Genomic DNA, 21,691 nt, shown 5'->3' with positions numbered 1-21,691 from the left:
CGCCTAAGTCAACGACTTGAAAGTTGTCGTAGGTTGCGAAGCTTTCGCTGTAGCTTTGAGGCCTAGAGTTAAAAAGAGGTTGAGATATTCTATTCCACATATTTATTAATTATTTGTAAGCATATTTGTATTGACACTAATTGATTTACGTTGCTTTGTTAATTTTGATTTAAAACAATTTCATAAATACGCCATTGTTAACATTTATTTCCCAAGTTCCAGTTGCACATTGAGCATTTAACATGAGCTTTAAAACACGATTTAGATTGGGTGCACTTCCCCTAGATGGAATATTAAAGAGTTTTCATACATTCTTGCATTTTTATCAAGATTTGAACATAACTGGATAACACTTGCTATATCATAGTTTAACATTAAACATTCATCTTTCATATCTCATCTGCATATACGTATTTTTTTTTATGTATATTCTTGTACATATTCTTTATTCTCATCCTTAACATACATGGCGAATTTGTTTTTGAATTTTCTTTAATTTACAAATTGCGTATTTAAATAACCAGTGTTGGCACTAATAAGCATATCTATACAACATAAATTTATACTTAACTCGTAAGTACAATACAAATAAAACATAAAGAAAAATAAAAGCTTACAATTAAGAACATTATTATCATATATGTAAGTACAACAAGCATTTTGACGGTTTTTCATAAAGCAGCAATTTAGTAATCCTATTAATTTTTTGTTTATTTATTATATTTTTTTTTTACCTGCTTACACGCTTTTTGATCATGTAAACTAACTTGTTTTATTATTCTGAACTGGATACATTCATTTATTTAAATGCATTTTTGTGGGAAATGTTTGTAAATTATTGTTGATGACATTTCGTTACGACCAAATAACATGAACAGATTCTAATATGAGATGAGTTAAAACAACAAGCATTGGCTGCTCTCAATTGGTATGTATGTATGTGTTTATATACAGATACAAATACATATACATATATAGCTAATATGTATGTGTGCATAATTGACCGATATTTATTTTGTGTACATTTTATTCTAGTGATTAATTGACTACATTTACCAGAGATTACAGTTTTCACTTCAATTTAATAATTTTTTATGTTTATATTTTTTATAAAACATTTAGTAATAGACGGCAATAACAACGAGATTATGTATACGTTGACATATTGACAAGACATATCGACAAGAATTTTTGAGTTGTTTATATATATTGACTGTTGTGCATTGCACTGCTGATGGAGTAAATAATTTAGCAATACTACATACACTTTTTTTTTTTAATATTCATTTCTAGTTATTCGGTTGGCCTACCAAAATCTCACAAAAATTGTTTTGGGCAGAAGATAATGGCGATATTATCAAAGACTTAAAAGATTTCATAACAACTTTATTAATTAACTTTATATGTTATTCAAAGGCTTAAAAGTAGATACGAGAGTGAGAAAAGTTTAACTGTTGCGTAATTTGAGTAATTTGCTCATCATATTGCCTCTTGTACTATATTAATGTGAAATTTATTATCTTCGATGTTACCGAAGCTATTAACCTACTCCGAATTGTGACATTTTTAACAATATGTATTCTTCTGTACTTACCCTATTATAAGCTAAAAGCCATTGTTACTTTCTGAGTGCTTTTTTTTTGATTTTGTGTACTTATTTTTTTCAAATACTCGCTACTTGCTACGCGAATAAGGTCCTGCCTGACTTTTTAAATTATGGCATTTAATGGACATTCGATAAATTGCGCTATTTACTTGAGTTCCCGGTTGTAGGAAGGTGGCGGTGGCTGCGGCGGTGGATATGTCAAATCAGGGCTGGGCAACGATTATTGTTGGTATTGCTAGATTGTTAGTAGTTTTCTGGTAGCCTGTGTGCTCGTTTACATACTTTGGACCAGCCAAAATATTTCCTAGGTGACAGGGGGGAGTAGAGGGGGCAGGCAAATTATGACGGCGTCTCTATAATTTATTACACCTGTTTTGCTGCGTTCTGGCGTCTGGTTGCGGTTGATGCATTTTTTCGCACCGCCGTCTCCGGTAAGAAGAGCACCACGAAGCCACCAAAGATGCTCCAGGCGGTTAGCAGTGACATCAACAGGTGGCCCTCGATTTTGTTCTGTGCAATAGAGTAGTACAATATTATGAATATTATGAATGTGCTGTGTGAATTAGCTAATTTTCATTTCGTACCAAAAGCGATAAGTAGGGCGTTAATATTAGCGCCAATCCGGCAGCCACATTGCAGGCGCCCACGCCCACATTGCGTATGGCTGTTGGATATAGTTCCGCAGTATAAACGGGCATAATAGTGTTGCCGGCGCTGATCGTAAACTTGCCCATCATCAGGAATGTGATCTTCAGCCAGAGCATATCCTCGCGCCCCTCGGTGATCGCAGCACAGCAGCAAGCGACCCCGGCACAGAGCAAGGTGGCGCAGAAGAGCCACTTCTTGCCCACCTTGGTGATAATGTACATGGCCACCGCAATGGCAGGTATTTCGACTAGGCCAGCTAGCGCCTGCAAGAGAAGTCGAAAGATAGACAGATACATCACATGAGAAACATTGCTCCCGGATGTCGGCGGGCCACACTAAATCAAGGCGGCATCAAAGGTGCGCCATGCCATGTCAAAATAAATTATGCAATAAATTTCCTCCAAAAAATAAAAGAGACACGCTTTGGCCATTGTTTTGCTGGGAGTGATGCGCATATAGCTGGATTTATGCAAAATTAGCTAGTTAATCAATTTATATTAAGGCTAGTAAAATGTTAATATAACAAAAGAGCGAGTAGAAGCTATAAATCATAAAGTTATTATATCTACATCTATTCAGGATTCGGGATCTTTTCTTTATAATAAGATGAACAACAGTCTTAGCAATAAATCCTAAAGCTCCTGTAACTTATGCGTCTTCGTTTTTTTTTTTTTTTTAAGTAAATATTTAATAAACATAACATTAAACTTAATATCATAAGTTAGTTTTGCTTTTATTTTATATTATTTTATAGAGTATACGAAATAATAATTATTTTATTCCGCAAACAGCAGACAGATAAAAAAAAGTATAGTTTCAGTTAAAAAAAAAAACTTTTTCATGCAGCATTTGCCATTGGCATTTAGCCAAATTCCGCAAATGATTCTGTACAGCTGGTCAGGGGAAGAGCGGGGAAACCAACGGAGAAGCCGCGGCAGCATTTATTTAGAGCCCTTGTAGGCAACATCATAATTCGATACTAAAAACATTTGCCTGTCCTTTTGACCGAATGTCTGCCTTGGACATGGCGCATAGAAAGAATGACAGATCCAATTAACGGACAGATCTCGACTGGGCGGGCACTTAGCACTTGTTAAATGTTAAATGTTTACGCAGCGCACTTGTCACTCAAAGATTGAGACATGATGTTTGATGGAAACAAGTTAAATTAAGTTAGTTACAGAGGAAGTTTCCGGGATGGGGCAGATTTCTACTGCGCTCAAATTAAGTGAAATTGGCGGCGCCTCGACGCGTAAATACGCACTAAGTGCTAATGTAAATTGCTTACTTACCGAATTCAAGTAGACATTTCCACCGAACGAGCTCATATTCAAGATAATGCCGTAGTATACCAGGTTCATGGTAAACCAAATGCACAAAAAACAGATGGAGATGCGCCTCAAGTAGCTTGACCGAAACAAATACGTAAAGTCCTGCGAGCTGCTCTCCTGCGTGGGTGGCGTCAGCTGATAATCCGGGGGCAGCTGGCGTCCATTGAAAACGGCCGCCGCCTCAATGATGCGTCTGACTTCCTCAACGCGACCCTTGACCAGCAGCCAGCGCGGAGATTCCGGCACCACAAACCTGCAAAAAAGAGAGCACGACATAGTTTCAGTCTTTATCCCACAGTCATAAATAAGACACCTCCTCGTCTGGCCGGAGGCGTCTTATGTTTATAATTGGGACTCCCACGCGCGGTCGGTTCTTTATATGCCATTCATTGCTCAGCCGACTCAATGATCTATACACATGCATACAAAATATTTTGATGTATGTATATGTAAACACACATGATATTTTATTGGCAATTTACACTTTTCACGCACCACGAGGAGCGTCTTTATTTTGTTTACCTTTACGAGAACCTTTTGATCCAGCTGAAATATTTTGAATTTAATTGACCTTACCAGAGAAAACAGAGGAAAATGCCCGGAACACCAATGCACAGCTGCAGACGTTGATAGTCTTGCGTCAAATAGGCGAGCCCAGAGATAATCATATACGAGATTGGCAGTGGGAACAGATTGTACATGCCGGCTATGGTGCGCCACTTGCCATCCACATACTCGATGGCCAATATGAGGCCGGAGTAGGTGACCGAGACGGAGACGAGCCCCAATAGAGCACGCAACGTTAAATATAGCTCAAAGGAACTGCAGAAATACAGCCAAAGACCTGTCGGTGGGAGATATATAATATATATATGATTAAAGAATATCAATGAGAATCATCATGAATGAAACTTGATGCATATTATTTCATACTGATAAATGTAAAATAATATTCTTTTCAAAAAGATATAAAATATTCACATTTATCAAATCAAATCTCATGTGTTATATTTTGTAATTTATTTTTAAGACAATAAAATTAAAGTTACAATTTGAATGTATACTTTAAATTGTATTCGCTGCAATTTTGTAGTCTTCTAATAGACTGATTTTCATTGTCTATTTATTAAATATAAGGAATCGAAGCTATTAGAATCAGGGTGACACAGGGCTTAAGCCGATCTGGTTTTAGCCCAAAAGTATTCTGGCGAGTGAAGTATTCTGAAAACTATATATTTTTTTTAATTGTTTAATTTACAAATAAAAGCATTTGCTTGTATGCCAAAATCATATAAGCTTCCGTCGATTAAAAATAGTTCGCAACAGGTAAGTGCATAAAATTAAAAAAATAAAAAATATCGGACTTAGAAATTTCTCGACTATCTACAAAAGGGCACACAGCACGTTGCGAGGCTGTACGTGTCTAGTTGCCCCGTGCACATCCCTTAATAGTAATGTCCTTTTGTATGCAAGTTCCAATTACATTGAACGTGATTTAATCAACAAGGACAACAAGGCAGGCAAATGCAGCAGCAGCTGCGCCAGCAGCCACATCCACTGATGCATTGCCAACTCAACGATGACCCCGCCCACCAATGCCAAGTTCAAAGTCAAAAGGGGACACTGGCGGCATTTGTCAATGCCACTTCCGTGTATATGTGCATGGAGAGCTGGCAGTAAAGGTCACTGCAGCATGATAATTATATGACAACGCTGATGATGATGATGACTGGGGACGGGAATGAGGATGAGGACGCATTGTTAATGTTTGGTGCCCAGCAGAGCCCACTCACCGAATATGGTCTGCAGCACGGCCGATATGAAGAGCATTGTTTTGCGGCCAAATTTGTCAGAGAGATAGCCGGAAATGATGCCACCTGTTGCGACGCCTAATAGAAAGAACATCTCGGCCACGTTCTTTAAATGCTCCTTGTCGCACACCAGATCCCACTGTGAAGTCCAAGTGTTGCCGACATTGTCGTTCGTCGCGTACTCCCAGCTGTTGCAGGCAATCAGCTTCCCGTCGTCGGCAGTTGCTGCCGCAGCTGCTGCCGCCTGTTGCTGCAAGCCGCGATAAGCGCATTAGTTACCCATGGTTGGGTTTGGATTTAAATGAAATTTTATGCATGGCAACACCACGCTCCTTACCTCCATCTGTGCGGGTAACGTGTCGTTGCTCAGCTGGTTCCAATCTATGCCGGCGAGCACATGACAATTGTCTTGAGAGCCGCTCAGATTACGCCAAACATCGACAGGCAATTGCTGTAGATGTGATGGGCGCTGACACCAGAACTCCTTGTTGGCCGCCTGATAAACGGATGACGATATGTGAAAGGTGTTTGGCACCTGGAACAGCGACAGCAGCACCGTCATGACTAACTGCCATTTGCCATAGTGGCCCATCAAATCGCCGATCACATCGGTCTCATCCTCATCGTCAGCTGGCCCGGCGCCGGGCTCTGCCGCCGCCATCGGTGACTGTGTGGGCGTGGTTATGGGGGACGGTTTGCCGGCTGTGTCGTGCATGGCGCACAAAGGAACTGCAAGGTTGCAAAAAAATGTTATCAGTCGCAGTTGACATGACCTGTCCTTGAATATAATATAATGCTTTTTATAGGTAAAATAATTATTTAGTTAACAATCAAATCTCTAGGTGCAGATGTAAGTCATATCTAGCTACTTTAAGATTGAAAAAATAAAATGAAATAAAACAAGTGAAGTTCTTTATTTATACCCTGAAAGCATTGTAAGTAGGTAAAAGGGCGTATAGGATTTCTTTATTCATTTAATTAAATTTCATTCAGATACTCATCTACTCAGGAATATTATTATGTTAGCTCAGTCTATTAGTCTATTATATCTTAAGAAATTTCTTAACTCTTTTCTTTAGATACGCGATCTCTCAATATCAAGCCCGTCAAGATGCACGCATATGGCCATTATACTCAAAGGTAAAGAGCATTCAAATTAATTTTATTGCGCGTGTCAGGCGCACACAAAGGCGCAATTAGTTAAGTGGCCAGTTTCCAGTGGGCCAGTGGTGGTCATAAACCAAGTCAGCCTCTCAGAAACAGGCAAGCGGGCAGGCCAAAGTCAAAGCCAACTGCAGCCAAGTCAAGCAGCGAAGGCGACTCTATTTCATTTATTACGCGAATCCGCAACAGTTTCCCTTCAGTTTCCAAAGCTCACAACCTGCGTTCGATGGAATTCAATCACATCGTGGGCGATTAACCACATTTGGCCAAAGTCCGATCCAAGTTACCAGCAAAAGTTGTGTGCACCCAAATACAAAGTAAAAGAACAAGAATAATAGCTAAGATTTAATGTAATTGCGTTGGGTGGAGGCGGAGGCCTGGCTGGTTCTCGTCATGTTCGTGTCCTTTTTCTCAGTTGGCTAGTTCAGCAATTTGTATACCCTTGCAGAAGGTATTATAATTTTGCCGTGAACTGTGTAACGCCAAGAAGGAGATATCTCCGACTCTACTAAGTATATATATTCTTGATCAGTATCAATAGCCGAGTCGTCTGACCATCTTTCTGTTTCTAAGCGAAGGAGTGTCTCATTTTAAAAGCTATCGGAATGAAACTTTGTTGCACGCAGTAAAAATGTCGGAGCCAGCTGGATCGGATATCAAGGTGTCTTAACTAAACTCTACATTTTTTTATTTTAAATATGTATACGCAAAATCCTATCGACAGCGGAAGACTATATCATATAGCTGCTATAGGAACGATCGGTCGAAAATGAAGTTGTTGTATAAAAACTTTTTTGTTTTTCAAAATATTTTAATTATAATTGATATTAACTATTTTCCCTGTGCTTTTTAGATAAGGCAATGCGTTATAGCATTATGAAATGGTTGGGTCTTCAAGGGCATTAAATCTTCGGCGTTCCGAAGATAGCTCTTCTTTCTCGTTTTTGTTCTTATTGCTAGCAGCCTTTCTTTCAATGCGGTCGGCGTCGCCTTTGTAGCGCATTGGCTTTGTTCGGGATTTGCCAGCTCAGCCAGTGACTGACTACTTCCACACAACCATAGGTAACAATATCAATGCCAACAAGTAAGTAATATTCTTCCCTCCTACAACTCAAGACGATACAAAGAAATAAAGTTTGACTTAAATCTCATTGAGCTGCTTTTCTCTTAGCTGCACTAAGCGGTTAATCCTTTGGCAACTTTATTCTTGTGCCTTATAATTAAATACTTTAGCACACGTCAAATGGAATCAATTTCGCTTTTCGACAATATCATTAATTATTTATGTGGGCGGGTTGTGGGCGTTATGATTTGAACGTAAAGAAACCAAATGCTCGCACATATAAATGAAATATACAATATAAGAATATGCTTATTAAAACAATTAGAATATCAGCCTTCTCTCTATATTTAATTATCAATCAAAATATTCGCATTGAAATATGTCGTGATTTTCTTGTTGGCCTATGATTGATTTATTGTTAAAGAACAGCCCAATTTCTATAAGAACCATCAAACCTTTAGACACATTTTAAGCTGCTCGACAAAGGGTAAGCAACATTAATTTAATAATGATGCCTGCTTGTGAAAAATTCATTTAGTTGCAGAACTATGAAGAGTTGATATATTTCATAAAAATGTGGCATAATTCATGCGTAAGTGCACATTACTTTTCCTGCTGCATTCAACTCGGCTTAAATTAGCATTTTGCATATTTGCTCAGCACAGCTTGTGCGGGAGTTTGTCTCTGTCGCTGTTATTCCATGTGTGGCCAGTGGCCGCTTGGCCGCAGTAAAATTCACGCCACACGCTGCAGGCCGCACGCCGCATGCCGCATGCCGCACGTGATAAGCAGTTAAGCGCAAATTTTCACGCACTTGTAAACACAATAAGCGAAGCGTACTCGCGAAAAGCCGCAAGCCAGGGCTGAATGCGGCGGATGGGCCAGAAGGAGGAGTGCCGGGCAACTGGGGATGCCAGCAAGGCGCTGGCAGGATAATTAATTATCAATTTCATAGACGCCATGCGTTGCAGCTGCAACATATGCGCGGCATCAACGCATCAACACACACGCACACACACCTTTACATAATAGTTGTCTGTACCTGCCGTGCACTGCCTTTTCGGGCAGGGAAGTCGCATGGGGATGCAACACAACAACAACAATGTTTGTTTGTTGGCATTGCCGTTGACATCGCAGTAAGCGCCCACGGGCAGCCAGTGCCTGAAGGTCGTCGCACGCAGCGGCCTGGCTAGTGTATAGGTTATATAGGTGTTGGGGGGCGGAGGGTAGGGGGCGTCACTTTGTGTGTCGGCGACTCAATCTCAATGCTATAAACTACGTCGTTGCCATTACAATTTTACCTTCAACTCATTCGCGCCAGGCGGGCACACATGGCGTATGCGCAATCTTATGGCACGCTGAAAATAACACTAATTGCATTTTGTTGCAGCTGTTGTCCAACTAAACGGAACAACCGACCAAGCAGCCCAATAGATCAACTAACCCAGTCCCACTTGCAGGGCAGCCCCCATTGGCACCAAACAATGCACATTCTTATGAAAAATAATATTCACAATAAAATCCAAAAACATGGTATTATTTAGAAGTGAGAGACATTGTCTTGTATTTTGGTCGGGTATATGCAACTTTGTTTTTGATAAGTTAATGCAACTTTCATAGTTATTAAACCTCAATATCAAAAGGGTATGCAGTTGCGTCAAAATTATTTAATTCATTGTAAATGTACTCTAGTCGAGAATGCAGACAGATAGAGATACTTCCTTAAGACTTTAACATTCATTTGCAATTCCACAATATACCCCAATTACCCATATTTAAACCGAACAGAGTATAAAAATAATATATTTTATTAATTGTATAAGAATGTTGACACTATAAACACAATTGCTGGTGCAACAGGCAGCATTCACTTAGTTGATTATTTTACTCTATTGCTTAAGCTGTTTAATATGCAGTTAAAGACAAAATGTTGATTTGTTATTGCCAATTAGAGACGTCTTTCTATATGTATTGAATTTAAATCTAAAGTGCAGGTCGTAAATATTTGAAACATTCCATACACTCCTCGCAAAAATATGCAGCTCTGGCGCTCTGACGCAGTTTGCATTAATCGGTCGATCTAGTTTTTGCTGCCAATTTGTTACTTGATTGCCCCCAAAGAGGTTGTTTACAAACTGGGCATACATTTTCGAATTCGAGCAGCTAGATCTCCCACTCATCGCACTTTAATTAACAAACGCTATGCGAATGCAGTTGCAATGGTCCATGCTCAATAGCTAATTACAATCACATAGTAAAATTAATCTATGCATATTGCAATCATAAAAATACATGCTTATGCATAAATATGCATCTATTTAACAGTCGCCGCCTCAAAGTCAAGTTCACTTGGTCGGGAGCGATATGATATCCGATACGGATGTGTTTGGGCGCGATCTTTTGACACGCTTCAACAACTGACGCCAGCGGCAGCTGCCTTTACTCATCGCTCATCGCTCGCTCAATTGAAAAAGATATACACGCTGCTCAAATAATGATTTGTTTCAATTGAAAAGTCAATGCCAGCACACAAAGCCCAGGTCCAAGCCGGCACCAACATCATCGTCTAGGTTTATTCATATGTATGATTAATTAAAAGTTGAAATAGCGCCCGGTTCAAATTAACTGGGTGCTGAGAAAGTTCCACAATAGGCAATTTCTTTGCTTAAATTTACATAGTTCAATTATGAGTTATATTTGTGTATTCAGCAAAGGAAATTCATTTCAACACAGTACATATATCATCTGTATAAGATTTGCGCAATTGCCTATTTGTAGATAAATATGGGGTTTCTCGCAATAACAAAATTCTTCACCAATCTTAATGATAATTATAACATTGTCACTATCAATTGTGTTAACTTTTTAAAAAGCGCTTTAAGCGATAAATATATTGGAATAATAATGTAGGAGTCGATAAAAAGGTTATACATTCAATTAATATAACATAGGATTATTCGATAGCTAATTAACTATTCGCAGCTAAGTCAGCTGAAAAATGTTTTTAATAAATTGATTATTTTAGTTAATAAAAGTTATATTGTTATACTTGAAGAGGAAACAAGTATTTTGTTGACAGACACCTTTCAAATGGTACAGTGGGTTGTTAAACATCTCTTTTAAATTTAATTTTGTAATATTGGTAAATTTTTTGATATACTTACAGGAATTTAAATATTTAGAAGAATAGAAAGTTTGTTTTTGGGCTTGGATTAATAAGCACCATACCACTGAACAAAGTCACTCCCCCAAATTTCGCAGAATTCGCCAAAAAGTCCTAGGGCGTTGACCTCGGCTTATCGAGCGGACTTAGCTTTATTTTCAACCTCGAATAACTAATTAGCTACAATTTTGTATTTGCATTGCTGCAACCAAAAGTGACAAAAACGAGTGTACATTTTATAAAAAAAAAAAAAAAAAACGAGAAATTATAAGCGCCACAATCAGCGTGAAATGTGCTAAATAATTTTATACAAAAGAAATCATTTAGCTTTGGGGATACACGCCGACAATTGCAGAGGTGGTGGTTGAAAGCAGGGGGTGAGTGGGTGTGGGAAGGGGGGAGGGGGTGTCGACTGACTGAGAGACTGAGAGATAGACAAGCTGTCGCTGTAATTAGCAGTCATGCATATAAAAGTGCATTCACTTTCATTCTATGACTATGAGATGTTGATGATAATGATGCTGATGATGATGATAATAATAATGATGATGATGAGGTTTGTGTTGATAATGATGTTAAGGGGAGGACGCTTAATGACGTTGGCAGGCAATTTGCACATTTATAGGATTTGTTTATATATATAATGCATTCTGTGGTTGCCGCTGCCTTTGCGGCTACCTCAACCCCCTCAGCCGGCAATGCACTCGCATTCGAATTGTAGAACGCTGCCAAGTGTGTAATAGTAATCGTAATCTAGACACAGCATCGTATATACGCCTATATAGTTAGTAGTTTAGTTAGCTCTTCGGCGTCGACAGCTTCCGCTGTTCGCTGTTTCACAGAGCGTCTAAGATGCCGACATTTAGCCGGATAACAGCCTATCTCTGGAACTGGCAGCGGTCGATCTGGGTTCTGGGCTGTCTGTCTGTGTGGCATGGCTCATCACTTGTCAGTCTTATTACAATAACGTCCACAAGCGTCGCGATGTGACAGCTCGGATAAGAAAACAATTTGATGATTAACATTCCAAAATGATTCGAAATGTTTGCTAGTGCGTTGCACGGCTACGGCTCGGTAGTCACAAGCGTAAATTATTTTTAAATTTTTCCATAGTTTACGTTATTTGCCAAATGCTTTATAGACATTATAAACGATTAACTTTTTAACTAACCGCATGTACGTGCTGCAGTGGTCTTTTCACGCCTTGCAATTAAAGATATTGATTTTGGCATTTGAACGCATAAATATGCAAAGCAGAAAGAGAAATAAAATGAATCAAACTGAACTGGAAGAAAAAACAAACATGCCCACCAGATTGTAGCAATAGTACATAATTTCAGCTAGCTATAAATTGCTAAAGATTTATGGCAAACTATTGCGACTAATCGTTCAGTAAATCAGGCCGTAAATGAGGCTATTTGTACAGCGCAAAATAAAAACTGCAAGTAATTTGGCGTTTAAATGAATCAGTTTCGAAAAATACCAAAGAGATTTTTCGCTAGGAAATCGAAAATCAAGTTTACATTCAACGTGATTTAGTTTTATTGCTTTAAACAATTCTAATCAAAGGCTATAGATGCCTGTAAATAAAATTAACTTCAAAGTTTGAGAAACACGCCTCGACTTTGGATAATAAAATGTTAGCTTTTATCTTCAAATCATTTGAGAATTTCATTCATTTGTATAATCAGTTGCTCAAATATTAATATTATATTAATATATTAAAACTTTAATTTATAACTATAAAGGTGCAATCAAGAGATCAAGAAAGAATAAATAATAAAAATACTTAATGTTTATAAACAAGTAAATTTAAAGATTGATTTAAGAGTTTATTTGAATTAATATGCAAACATGTAAATAAACATGTAAATAAGTAAATTTTCATTTAACTTTGAGGTTGAAAAATTTAATTATATATTTAAATTATAAATTGTTAGTATTTTAAGTTATTAAGTTAAAACGAAATACGATAGTTGTTGGCCCATTCTAATCAAATATTGAGAAGGATTCCGCACAAGCCGAGCGATCTTCGAGCGATAACCCACATACACCGCTGGGTCGTCTATATGTAGATAAGGCCAACTACCAAATTACTTAAGCTAAATTTGAAACTTTGCTGTCCTGCTGTGGCTGCTTTATGGGGTAAATATTTCTTGGAAGGACTCATTTTCATTGATAGTCACAAATTGAAATCAGCTTAACAATTTCGTCAATAGCACTCATAAAATTAGTACGAAACGTTTACAATGCCGAATGATTGAAAAGAAGAAGCAGAAGGCACCCACACACACGCACTCAAAAATCAAATGAAAGCAAATCAATTGTAAGGCATTTACAAAGATTTACATATTCGTAGAAATAATGAGGTGGGCGTGTGCAACCTTTTGGCAGTAAATGCCAAATGTGTTGATATATTATGCAAATGTTTCCTTTGTGGATCTTCCACCTGCTCGAAGCTTGTATATCTTTTATTTTGCACAAATTTAATTTAGCACAATAGCAACAAACCGGGGAAAAAGAAGCTATCCGAGAGTACATTGCAATATTGGCAGATCCGTTATGTCCGCAGCTCGCACTAGTTGGCTGCCATTGTCGTGCCACATTGAAGGGTCCTTACAGACTTTTTGCCTGTTTGCCTGTTTGCCTGTTTGCCTGGCTGCTTGCCTGTCGGTCGCTTCATGATTTTCGTATTTGTTGTAAGCAAACCAACAGATACGCCCGTGCCCGTGCCTGTGCCTGGCTAGAATTTATACATCTTCATTTTCTTTTTTATGTGACTGGGCTAGCAAAATGTAGGTCATCTGTACCATGGGCATCCAGGGGTATCCACAAATCTCCTTATTTGCGCTTGGCGCGTTTTTTTTTTTTTTTAATATATGTATGAACGTCCATTGTTGTGAACATGAATTTGCAAATCTATTTCCATTTCTATTTATCTTAGTGTGTGTATGTTTTTCTTGTTGTTAATGCTTCCATGTGGCCAGCTGCCCTTGCAGCTGTTGTCTTCTTAATCGAATAGCAAATCGTTTGGCAATTTCAAATTTAGCCAGCTAAGCAGCGATAATCCGACAACATACAAATACAGACATACCCATGCCCCATCATGCTACATGCCCCTCGCCGCTTTCCACATTGTGAGTGCCTTTTGATTACAATTTCAATTTCAAAGTGCGCACTGATTTGCTACTTTTATGCGCTTCCAATCAGTCGACATCGAGGCACAGCTTCCGCCATTAGCATAACCCAACATGACTGGAGGCGACGGCAACCGGCGCCAGGTGATTGCCAGAAATGTTTGTGTCCCTGTTTGATTCATTTTCCCAGTCATTTTATTTTTTTTTTTTTTCATTTCTTTTTTGCATGCATTGTTAAGATTCCGATTCCAATTCCAATTGGCTGCATGCATAAAAGGTGGCACTCGGCATTTTTCAGTTGCCTTTGCCCTTTGTGGCGGACTTGTAAGCCTTTAATATTTGCTGACTAACAGACGGCATGTTAGTTACTGTAAATTTGCCTTAATCCTTCGTATTAGAAGTGGATATTAGGTAACATTTCTTTCTTGATTTCACATCGACAGTGGTAGGAATGTGACAAATAAGGAATATAATAGAATTTTTTATCTGACGTCTAAGAGAGCTGATTATACTTATAAATTAAATATCATATGACAAATATATACTTCTATCAGCTTTTTAAACAAAGATTGAACACTACTCAGTATAAAAAGGCGATATCGAACAAATATAATAATATATGGAATATAAAGAAGCGCGTCATTTGCAACATAAATAATAACCATAATATAATATAGTCAATTATGGACATGAAATTTATGTTTCTGATCAACTTTTTAATAAATTAGACTTTCATATTTTACCTTATAATTAATAAACATATTGCTAATTGTCATTATCCAAATTTTAAAACGTAGATCAAAAAAGATAATAGACAAGATATTAAGCTAGCTGTCTTAAAATGTTGTGACGTTTATTATGTTAGGCCTACCTATTTTATATAGATCACTTGACAATTAAAAGCATTTCCACAGTATAAAAAGATAATATCATACATTTTATTATTCTTTTGAGCACAAAATTGTCATTAAGAATAGCAATTTGAAAATAGCTCTTACTCCAATTATCATGCCGAAAAAGCCATATTTGTGGAATACTACTATTTTTCGCCTAACATCCTTATCTGAGTAATTAACCAAAAATAAATAATTTTGATATTTATGATCGTAAGCAACGAATGTCTATTTGTGCCCAATGTCATAATTAGGTTAAGATTGTAAACACAAAACTTGAAGGCATCTATTCTACTCTAGCGAATAAACAATATAGTTTGCAAGTGCCGTATAACAAGACATTTATGGACGAGTATAGAGTTAAGAGACTCACTCGTCCGCGCAAGTACACATAACATTTCTATTTTTTATTTTTATATATTTTTTCAAAATGTACATTGTATATATACATGCATAAACATATGTGAATGACTGTGGATACACAGTTCAGGCAGCTGTTCTGCAATCTGTCAAGATAAACTCATTGTTGTTGCTTGTTATCCTTATTGTAGTTCATGTTGTTATTGTTATTGTCGCTATTTACTCTAAAACATACACACCGACACACACACAAAGAGACATCATAAAATAGAAAAACAGACGGACAGACAAAACAGGCAAGTAAATAAACAAGGCAAAGCAAACACCGCTGAGGGCACATCCGCAGGTCATGCAAGCAGCAGGAGCAGCTCTAAGGATGGGGGCAGAGCACAGACACCAATGCCGTGTGTTGATGTTTTGGTTGTCAACATGGCGAGGTTGCCAGTGCCCGTAAAGAGCTTACCTTATGGATACAATACGAAGTTTTGCTGCTCCTAGACGTGGGCTAATCCTGATGGCGGGTTTTGCTGCACAATTGGCACCGCAAGGATGCTGCTGCTGTTGCCTACCCGCTTTCCTTACACCGCTTCCTGTTGCTGTTGTTTTGATGCCTTGGCGCGGAAGTCCGTTGTTTTTAAAAGTTTTAAAAGCGCACCAAACGGAAATTGACACATAAAACCAACGCTCCTCGTGTGTTTATTGTTATTATTGTTGTACAATGAGCCTCTGATGAGTTAATAGTTTATGACATTACGCATACGAAGCGTTGTGAGAGACAAAATTGTTTCTTGTGACTCTTTTTTAAATTGCGTGTTGCAGCCGCAATGCACTTGATTTGTAAATGCAGCTGTAATTTATAATTGCGGTTTAGTCAATGAATATTTGAGAGCAGGCGCGGGAGAATGAATTTCACATTTGTTACTCATACGCCGCGTGGTGTGACGGAACGAAATATTTGCGCGCGCTTCGCTTAAACGACAGCAAATTGCAATTTGGAAAACAAATGCGAGCGTTGCAATTTGCAATAATAAAAATCACAAAAGCAACAACAATAACAAGAAATTTAAGAAGAAAAAAATAAAAACAATTAGTTTCTGCCAGTAATAAAATTAATGATAGAACAACAAATAAAATATATTTACTGATGGCTCTTGACCAAGAAAGAAAATGATGAAATAAATGTCTGGTGATATTTTTATTGTCGCTGTTGTTGTGTGTGGGCTGTTCACACCGTCTAATATGCTCTATTTAGCAGCAAGTCTCGTCATAGTTTTCCAAACATTGGCGGGGTGCCTTCAGTATTTTGCTTATTATAAACAACTAAAACTTTAAGCATAAGCATTTATATATTGGCACATATTTGTACATATGTATATGTATAATTGTATATGCATAACAATGTTGTTGCCGCTCGCATTTGTTGTTGTCTTTGCTGCTGTTGTTTAATTTATTTATTTAATTTTATACTATGCGCACTCACGCACCCACAAATCGTTTTGTCTTTGGCTGCTCACACGAAAAACTCTTCCTGCTGTTGCTTCTTACAATTCTCTACGGCGATGGTGACAATGATGGCGACAATGTCGTCTCTGTCCGCTGCTGTTGTTCTTGTCGTTGTCGTTGTTGTTGCTGCTGTTGCTGCTGCTGATGCTGCTGCGGCACAAGTTCATACAACCACAACGAATGACCGAGAGCAACTGAGCGCTCGTGCGAATTGCGAAGAACATTTATAACTTTTGCTCCTGTACGCAACGACAGCGTACTGTGGTTTATGGCCCAGTTCTGCCAGTAAAAATCAAAAATTAATTTTTATTCAACCACGCTCTTTTTCTAGATTCCACTATTTAAATCACCAATGATTATTTATATTTTCTTATATTTAAATACCTAATACTTTTTAAAATCTCCACAACCAATTTCAAATTAGTTCATAAAAATCAGAATGTAACTATATATGTATTAAATACTTAGGCTAAGATTAAGTCCTAGATGATTTGCAATTGTGTCAGAGCAAAAATCACTCTGCCCCACTGTGCAACGCCAGCAGCGCTGATGCTAACGTTGATGCTGTCGATAGCGAAAGCGCCAATAGCTGTGGGGCCTGCCGTTGGGTTGCCGATGCTGCGCTAAGACCATTCTTTGGCAGTCGACGTCGACGACGACGTTCTATCAGCTGCTGCTGTTACTGCACCAGCTGCGGGTACTCTCTTCACTCGTGTTCTCTTGGGTTGCGCTCTCTTAGTTCGCCACGCTTGGCGCGAAAAACTGTTGCTGTTGTTACTTAATCGCCGGCATTGTTTTACTCAGCGTTCTCTATACACTACCGTTAAGTAACAGCGTGAATGCTAAAGCATGCTACTTAAAACGAAAATTATCTCAAGCAGGGAACTAATGGAGGGGGTATGGGTTAAAATCACCGAGCTCATATATAAATGTTTTATTGCCTTAGCCAAAGGCCATTATAGCCTCTTCTATGTAAACTATGTAAACATTTAAGCTTACAATAATATTAAAAACATTTGATGATCATCTACAGAAAGGGTATCCTACTGTCAACATTCAACGCTGGCATTTCCGCAATAACTCTTATTTGGAATTTTGTTCATAAGTGCCTTTGAGTAATGCCCATATCTATCTAGTAGCTGCAACTTGCTGCCCGCCCAGCCGATCTGGGCATTGATCAAGCAGTAGTCGCAGACATATAGTTATAGTTTATAATAGTCATGGCTATAGCTATAATTATAGTAACAGTCTATTTGCCATTAGCCGGCACGTGGCTAGCACCGATCGCTGAGCGACGACTGTCAGTGACAATTCGCTTGATAGATCACAAAAAAATGCTGACAATTTGTTGACATTTTTGTATTGTTATTTGTTTGGGGGTTTTTGTATTTTTTTTTTTCGGGTGGGTAATGCTGATGAGTATGATGATTGTTTAATGAGAATTCACTATGGGTGTTCGTTTTATTATTATTATGTCGACGGAAACACAGAAATATAAATACATAAATGTGATTAAACACATTGAATTTTATTCTATTTAGCTGAGTAATTGGTTCTATTTGTGTGCCAATAATATTTTTAACTAAAGTATAATAATTTTTGTAGATCACAGTTCTCTATCTAGAGTTTTTAATAAAGAGTTAAACAGGTATATTTAAATTTATATATAAAACTGTTTGTCCTGACTGACTGATTAATGATCAACGCCGGAAGAACAGAGAAGCTGAAATTTTCAGTGTAGTTTCCCTTTGTGGTGAAGGTGCATGTTAAGACGGAGTTTCGGAAAACTCCTCCCGCAAGTGTGGAAAATCGCGAAAAACTTTTGACGTTTGTGTGAAACTCTTTTGTTTACAATCCGATTGGCCTCAACCTCATTTTCAATGGTCTTTGAGGGGCTCAAATAATTGGTGGGTGACGTTTCGCGTTTAAAATCATATCCAAGGAAAATTATATATGAAAATTGTTTGAGACATGTTTTACACTTATTGCAGAATCCAAGCTTCCTCGGTGAAAAGTTCAAAGATTTGTTTTGATGAAGTTTTAAGTTTTTTTTTTTTAAATTCAACTATTGTAGGTGACCAGTGTACTCCATGTACTCTTTAGATAGGCAACATTCTAGCTATCTAACAATAAAAAACTTTGTATTGTATGCGCAACTTTAAAGCTTTTAAATATTTACATAAATAAAAACAGTCACAACTTTGTAAGAAGCGCTTTTTAAATTTTTTTTTTTTATTATTATTCATGAAACCAAAGAACAAATGGGAAACTTTGTTCAGCTGCTTAATTGTCGCTAATTGAGTAAAACATCAGCAAATGCGAAGAGTCAGTTGTGATAATTACGCGAGAGCCGGCTTAAAAGGTTGCCAAATGTTTATCGTATCTATAAAGCTGGTCAACAAAGGAAACCAGATACTAATTGATAATCCATATAGAAACAGTAATTGCACAATAAATTCGACTCGACAAGTCTATTAGATTCCCCTCGAATCAAAATATCTATTGATACGCTTATCTCTAAGCAAACATTAATCATACTCCATCCTGTTATGGGCACAGAAGCTCTTCCCACGGACATGCTTCCGCATTGGAAAGCTTATCAAAACAATCCAAATAATGTTGAGTGGGGCGTATGAGTAATATACACATGTGTTTTTAATTTGAAATATTTTACTCACCCCAAATTCAGAGTGCACAAAACAAAATCGCACATATATTCGGTTAAATATTTATAATTATTTGAAAGCTTGAAGTTGAGCGCGTTTGTAAAATTGCTCGCATGACATACAAAAAATAGCATGCGATAAAATTTGCCCCACGCTTATCGCTTTTGGCGCGCATTTATAAGCGTATAGAATATAATTTGATATTGTTGTTGCAAAGCAAAAAGAATTTGCATTTGTTTATTTATAATATGCTAGCACTTAAATAATTAATTTGTTGTTTTTGTTTATTTATCAATGAAAACGAAGGCGCAGCGGGAGACATTGATTAAGATTCTGCACAGAGCCGTTTCCATATCTATATACATACGCGTGTATGTATGTATGTGCATATTCTAATTAGATTTCTTGGCGCTACACGATTTTCATAAATTAAAGGCAAATATTTCGTATTCGCATTTGATTAGAACAAAGCGAACCGTTTGGCTAGCTGCGGAGCACAGTTAAGCTTCATAAGCGGGCTCGACTTGCAGTGTGCAAATGTCACTGATTTATGGCCAAGACCAGCACCAGTATGTGTGTATGTGTGTGTGCGTGTGTTTGGGTGTGTGTGTTTGGGTGTGTGCCAGTTTGTTTTGTTTGACCAACTTAACTGGTTTAATAGCCCGGTGCCTAGTAATGGCGAGTGTGTGGTACTTACTTTTTGCCTGCTCCTTCGACGACAGCAGCGGCAGCTCCAGCTCCAGTTCCAGTTCTAGTTCCATGTCAGCTGGGATGTCATGGGTTAAGCCAGTAGTACTTTGACGTTTTGGCATTGCTTGTTTGCTTTGTTCTTTGTTTTTGTATTGAAATCAACATGCATGGACATTAACTAATTATTATTATGCGCACAATGGCAATTCGAGCTTTGATTTCAGTTTTTACGACTTGGCGCCCCCGTCTTATCAACAGCTGGTATGCTTATCACCGGCAACACTTGACCATGCGACTTGCTTAGTACTACTACTACGAGTGGCTACTAGTTAGTTGCTCTAATAATACCCTATATACGCGACACTCGCTATCGGTAGCACTCTGTTAATAGTGGTTGGCTGTCAGTTAGGATTGCGCTCTGGCCCCACATATATCACGTTTCAATTATTAATACTGCATATTCCAAATTGGGCAAACGTGTTGGCATTTGTTCCGTTTTGGGATTTGCTTTATTAGCCTTTGCGAATGCGAATCGATTGGGGCGTTGCTTGTATATAGTTTATATATTTTATTTTCTGCTACGGTTTCAATTATTTTAGCTTTTCATTTGTTGACGCGTTTTGGTTTTTTTTTTCGCGCAACGTGCGAACTGTGCAACGGACAGCGGCCAACTGACTTACTAAACGCTGCTCTGGCCAGCCTTAAAGTCGCTTCACTTCACCTCAGCTCCCTCCAGCTCGGCTCACTTCAGTTCCGTTCCGTCTCTGGCCATTGAGCCCCACTGTGTCTGCGACTAAACTACGACAACAACTGAATTGGGTAGCCCCCAAAAACAACCAAAATATATAATGATAAATTCGCAGTGCTGCTGCCGGTTTTTGTCGTGTTTGTTTTGGTCTGATATTATAATTGCGAGTGGGCAACGGCAAGAGGTTTGGCATTGGCTTGCGAATCAGTTGGGATGGGATGGGATGGGTTGGTTTGGAATGGGTACTGTTGTGGGATTGGCGCGTTAAAATGTATTTACACATTCATTGAATGTATTTTAAGCGATTCTCATTTGCTTACCAGAAAAAAAAAACAAAGCACACTGTAAAACACGGGTATAAATTTAATTGACAGCTGAATAACATCGCCAGACGTCGAGTTGAACTGAAATAACCCCGAGGTTATTTTTTAACCAATATAATAATGATGGCATAATATACTTGCACATGTTTAATAAGTAGGTGCTAAGTACCTGTCTAAATAGCTGAAGATATGTCTTAGACACTATGAAAATTTGCGAACGGAAGGTGAGCAAGGTTGAATCTATGACCGCAACGACTTAATTATTTTGAGCTAAATGCTCATAAAGTCTTCTTTAATCAAGCCAAGTTGCCAAAAGTATATACTGTAGATAGATAAGTCATTTTTTATTATTAAAAACATAAGAAATAATGTCCTTGATTAGAAGGTTTCATATTCGTTTGGCAATATTCTCATTTCGTTATTTACTGCAAGTTAATACATTATTATTATTAAATTTTCTTATTTTAAATATAATCTTGGTTTAATTATTTATTTTATGTCAGACCAGAAGACTAACTAAGCCGTTTTTATGTTGTTGCAGTTTTTACAAATATTTAAATAAATATCTTTTTATAAAAAAATTAT

At 37.8% G+C, this 21,691-nt stretch overlaps 1 protein-coding gene across 5 annotated transcripts; it reads right to left on the bottom strand.

The window, feature by feature from the left end:
- Window positions 1–87: 87 nt before the first annotated feature.
- Window positions 88–20,799, bottom strand: LOC6630328 (organic cation transporter protein). 5 transcript variants are annotated; one of them, XM_002053313.4, is made up of 8 exons: window positions 16,661–16,919; window positions 15,640–16,023; window positions 5,734–6,125; window positions 5,379–5,646; window positions 4,162–4,429; window positions 3,547–3,838; window positions 2,191–2,517; window positions 88–2,116 (listed from the first exon to the last, which is right to left on the bottom strand). In XM_002053313.4, exons 3-8 carry the CDS (start codon window positions 6,109–6,111, stop codon window positions 1,970–1,972), a joined length of 1,680 nt encoding a protein of 559 aa, XP_002053349.1. In that variant the 5' UTR covers window positions 6,112–6,125; window positions 15,640–16,023; window positions 16,661–16,919; the 3' UTR covers window positions 88–1,969. The 5 variants fall into 5 exon arrangements, with proteins under 5 accessions (XP_002053349.1, XP_032291309.1, XP_032291307.1 ...); XM_032435418.2 differs by having other exon boundaries at window positions 16,691–16,919; XM_032435416.2 differs by having other exon boundaries at window positions 16,722–16,919.
- Between the last annotated feature and the right edge of the window lie 892 nt (window positions 20,800–21,691).

The sequence above is a fragment of the Drosophila virilis genome, chromosome 2 (genome assembly GCF_030788295.1).
Source record: "Drosophila virilis strain 15010-1051.87 chromosome 2, Dvir_AGI_RSII-ME, whole genome shotgun sequence".
NCBI lineage: Eukaryota > Metazoa > Arthropoda > Insecta > Diptera > Drosophilidae > Drosophila > Drosophila virilis.
Note: the sequence above shows the minus strand (reverse complement) of the source record. Positions and strands in the feature narration are given on the sequence as shown.

Coding starts and splice junctions, on each gene's coding strand:
- LOC6630328 (XM_015171717.3), bottom strand. CDS start 20,157: ATGCCAAAACGTCAAAGTACTACTGGCTTAACCCATGACATCCCAGCT. Junction 4,430..5,378: donor CGTGCTGCAGACCATATTCG/GTGAGTGGGCTC, acceptor TCCCACCGACAG/GTCTTTGGCTGTATTTCTGC. Junction 3,839..4,161: donor ATTTTCCTCTGTTTTCTCTG/GTAAGGTCAATT, acceptor TCTTTTTTGCAG/GTTTGTGGTGCCGGAATCTC.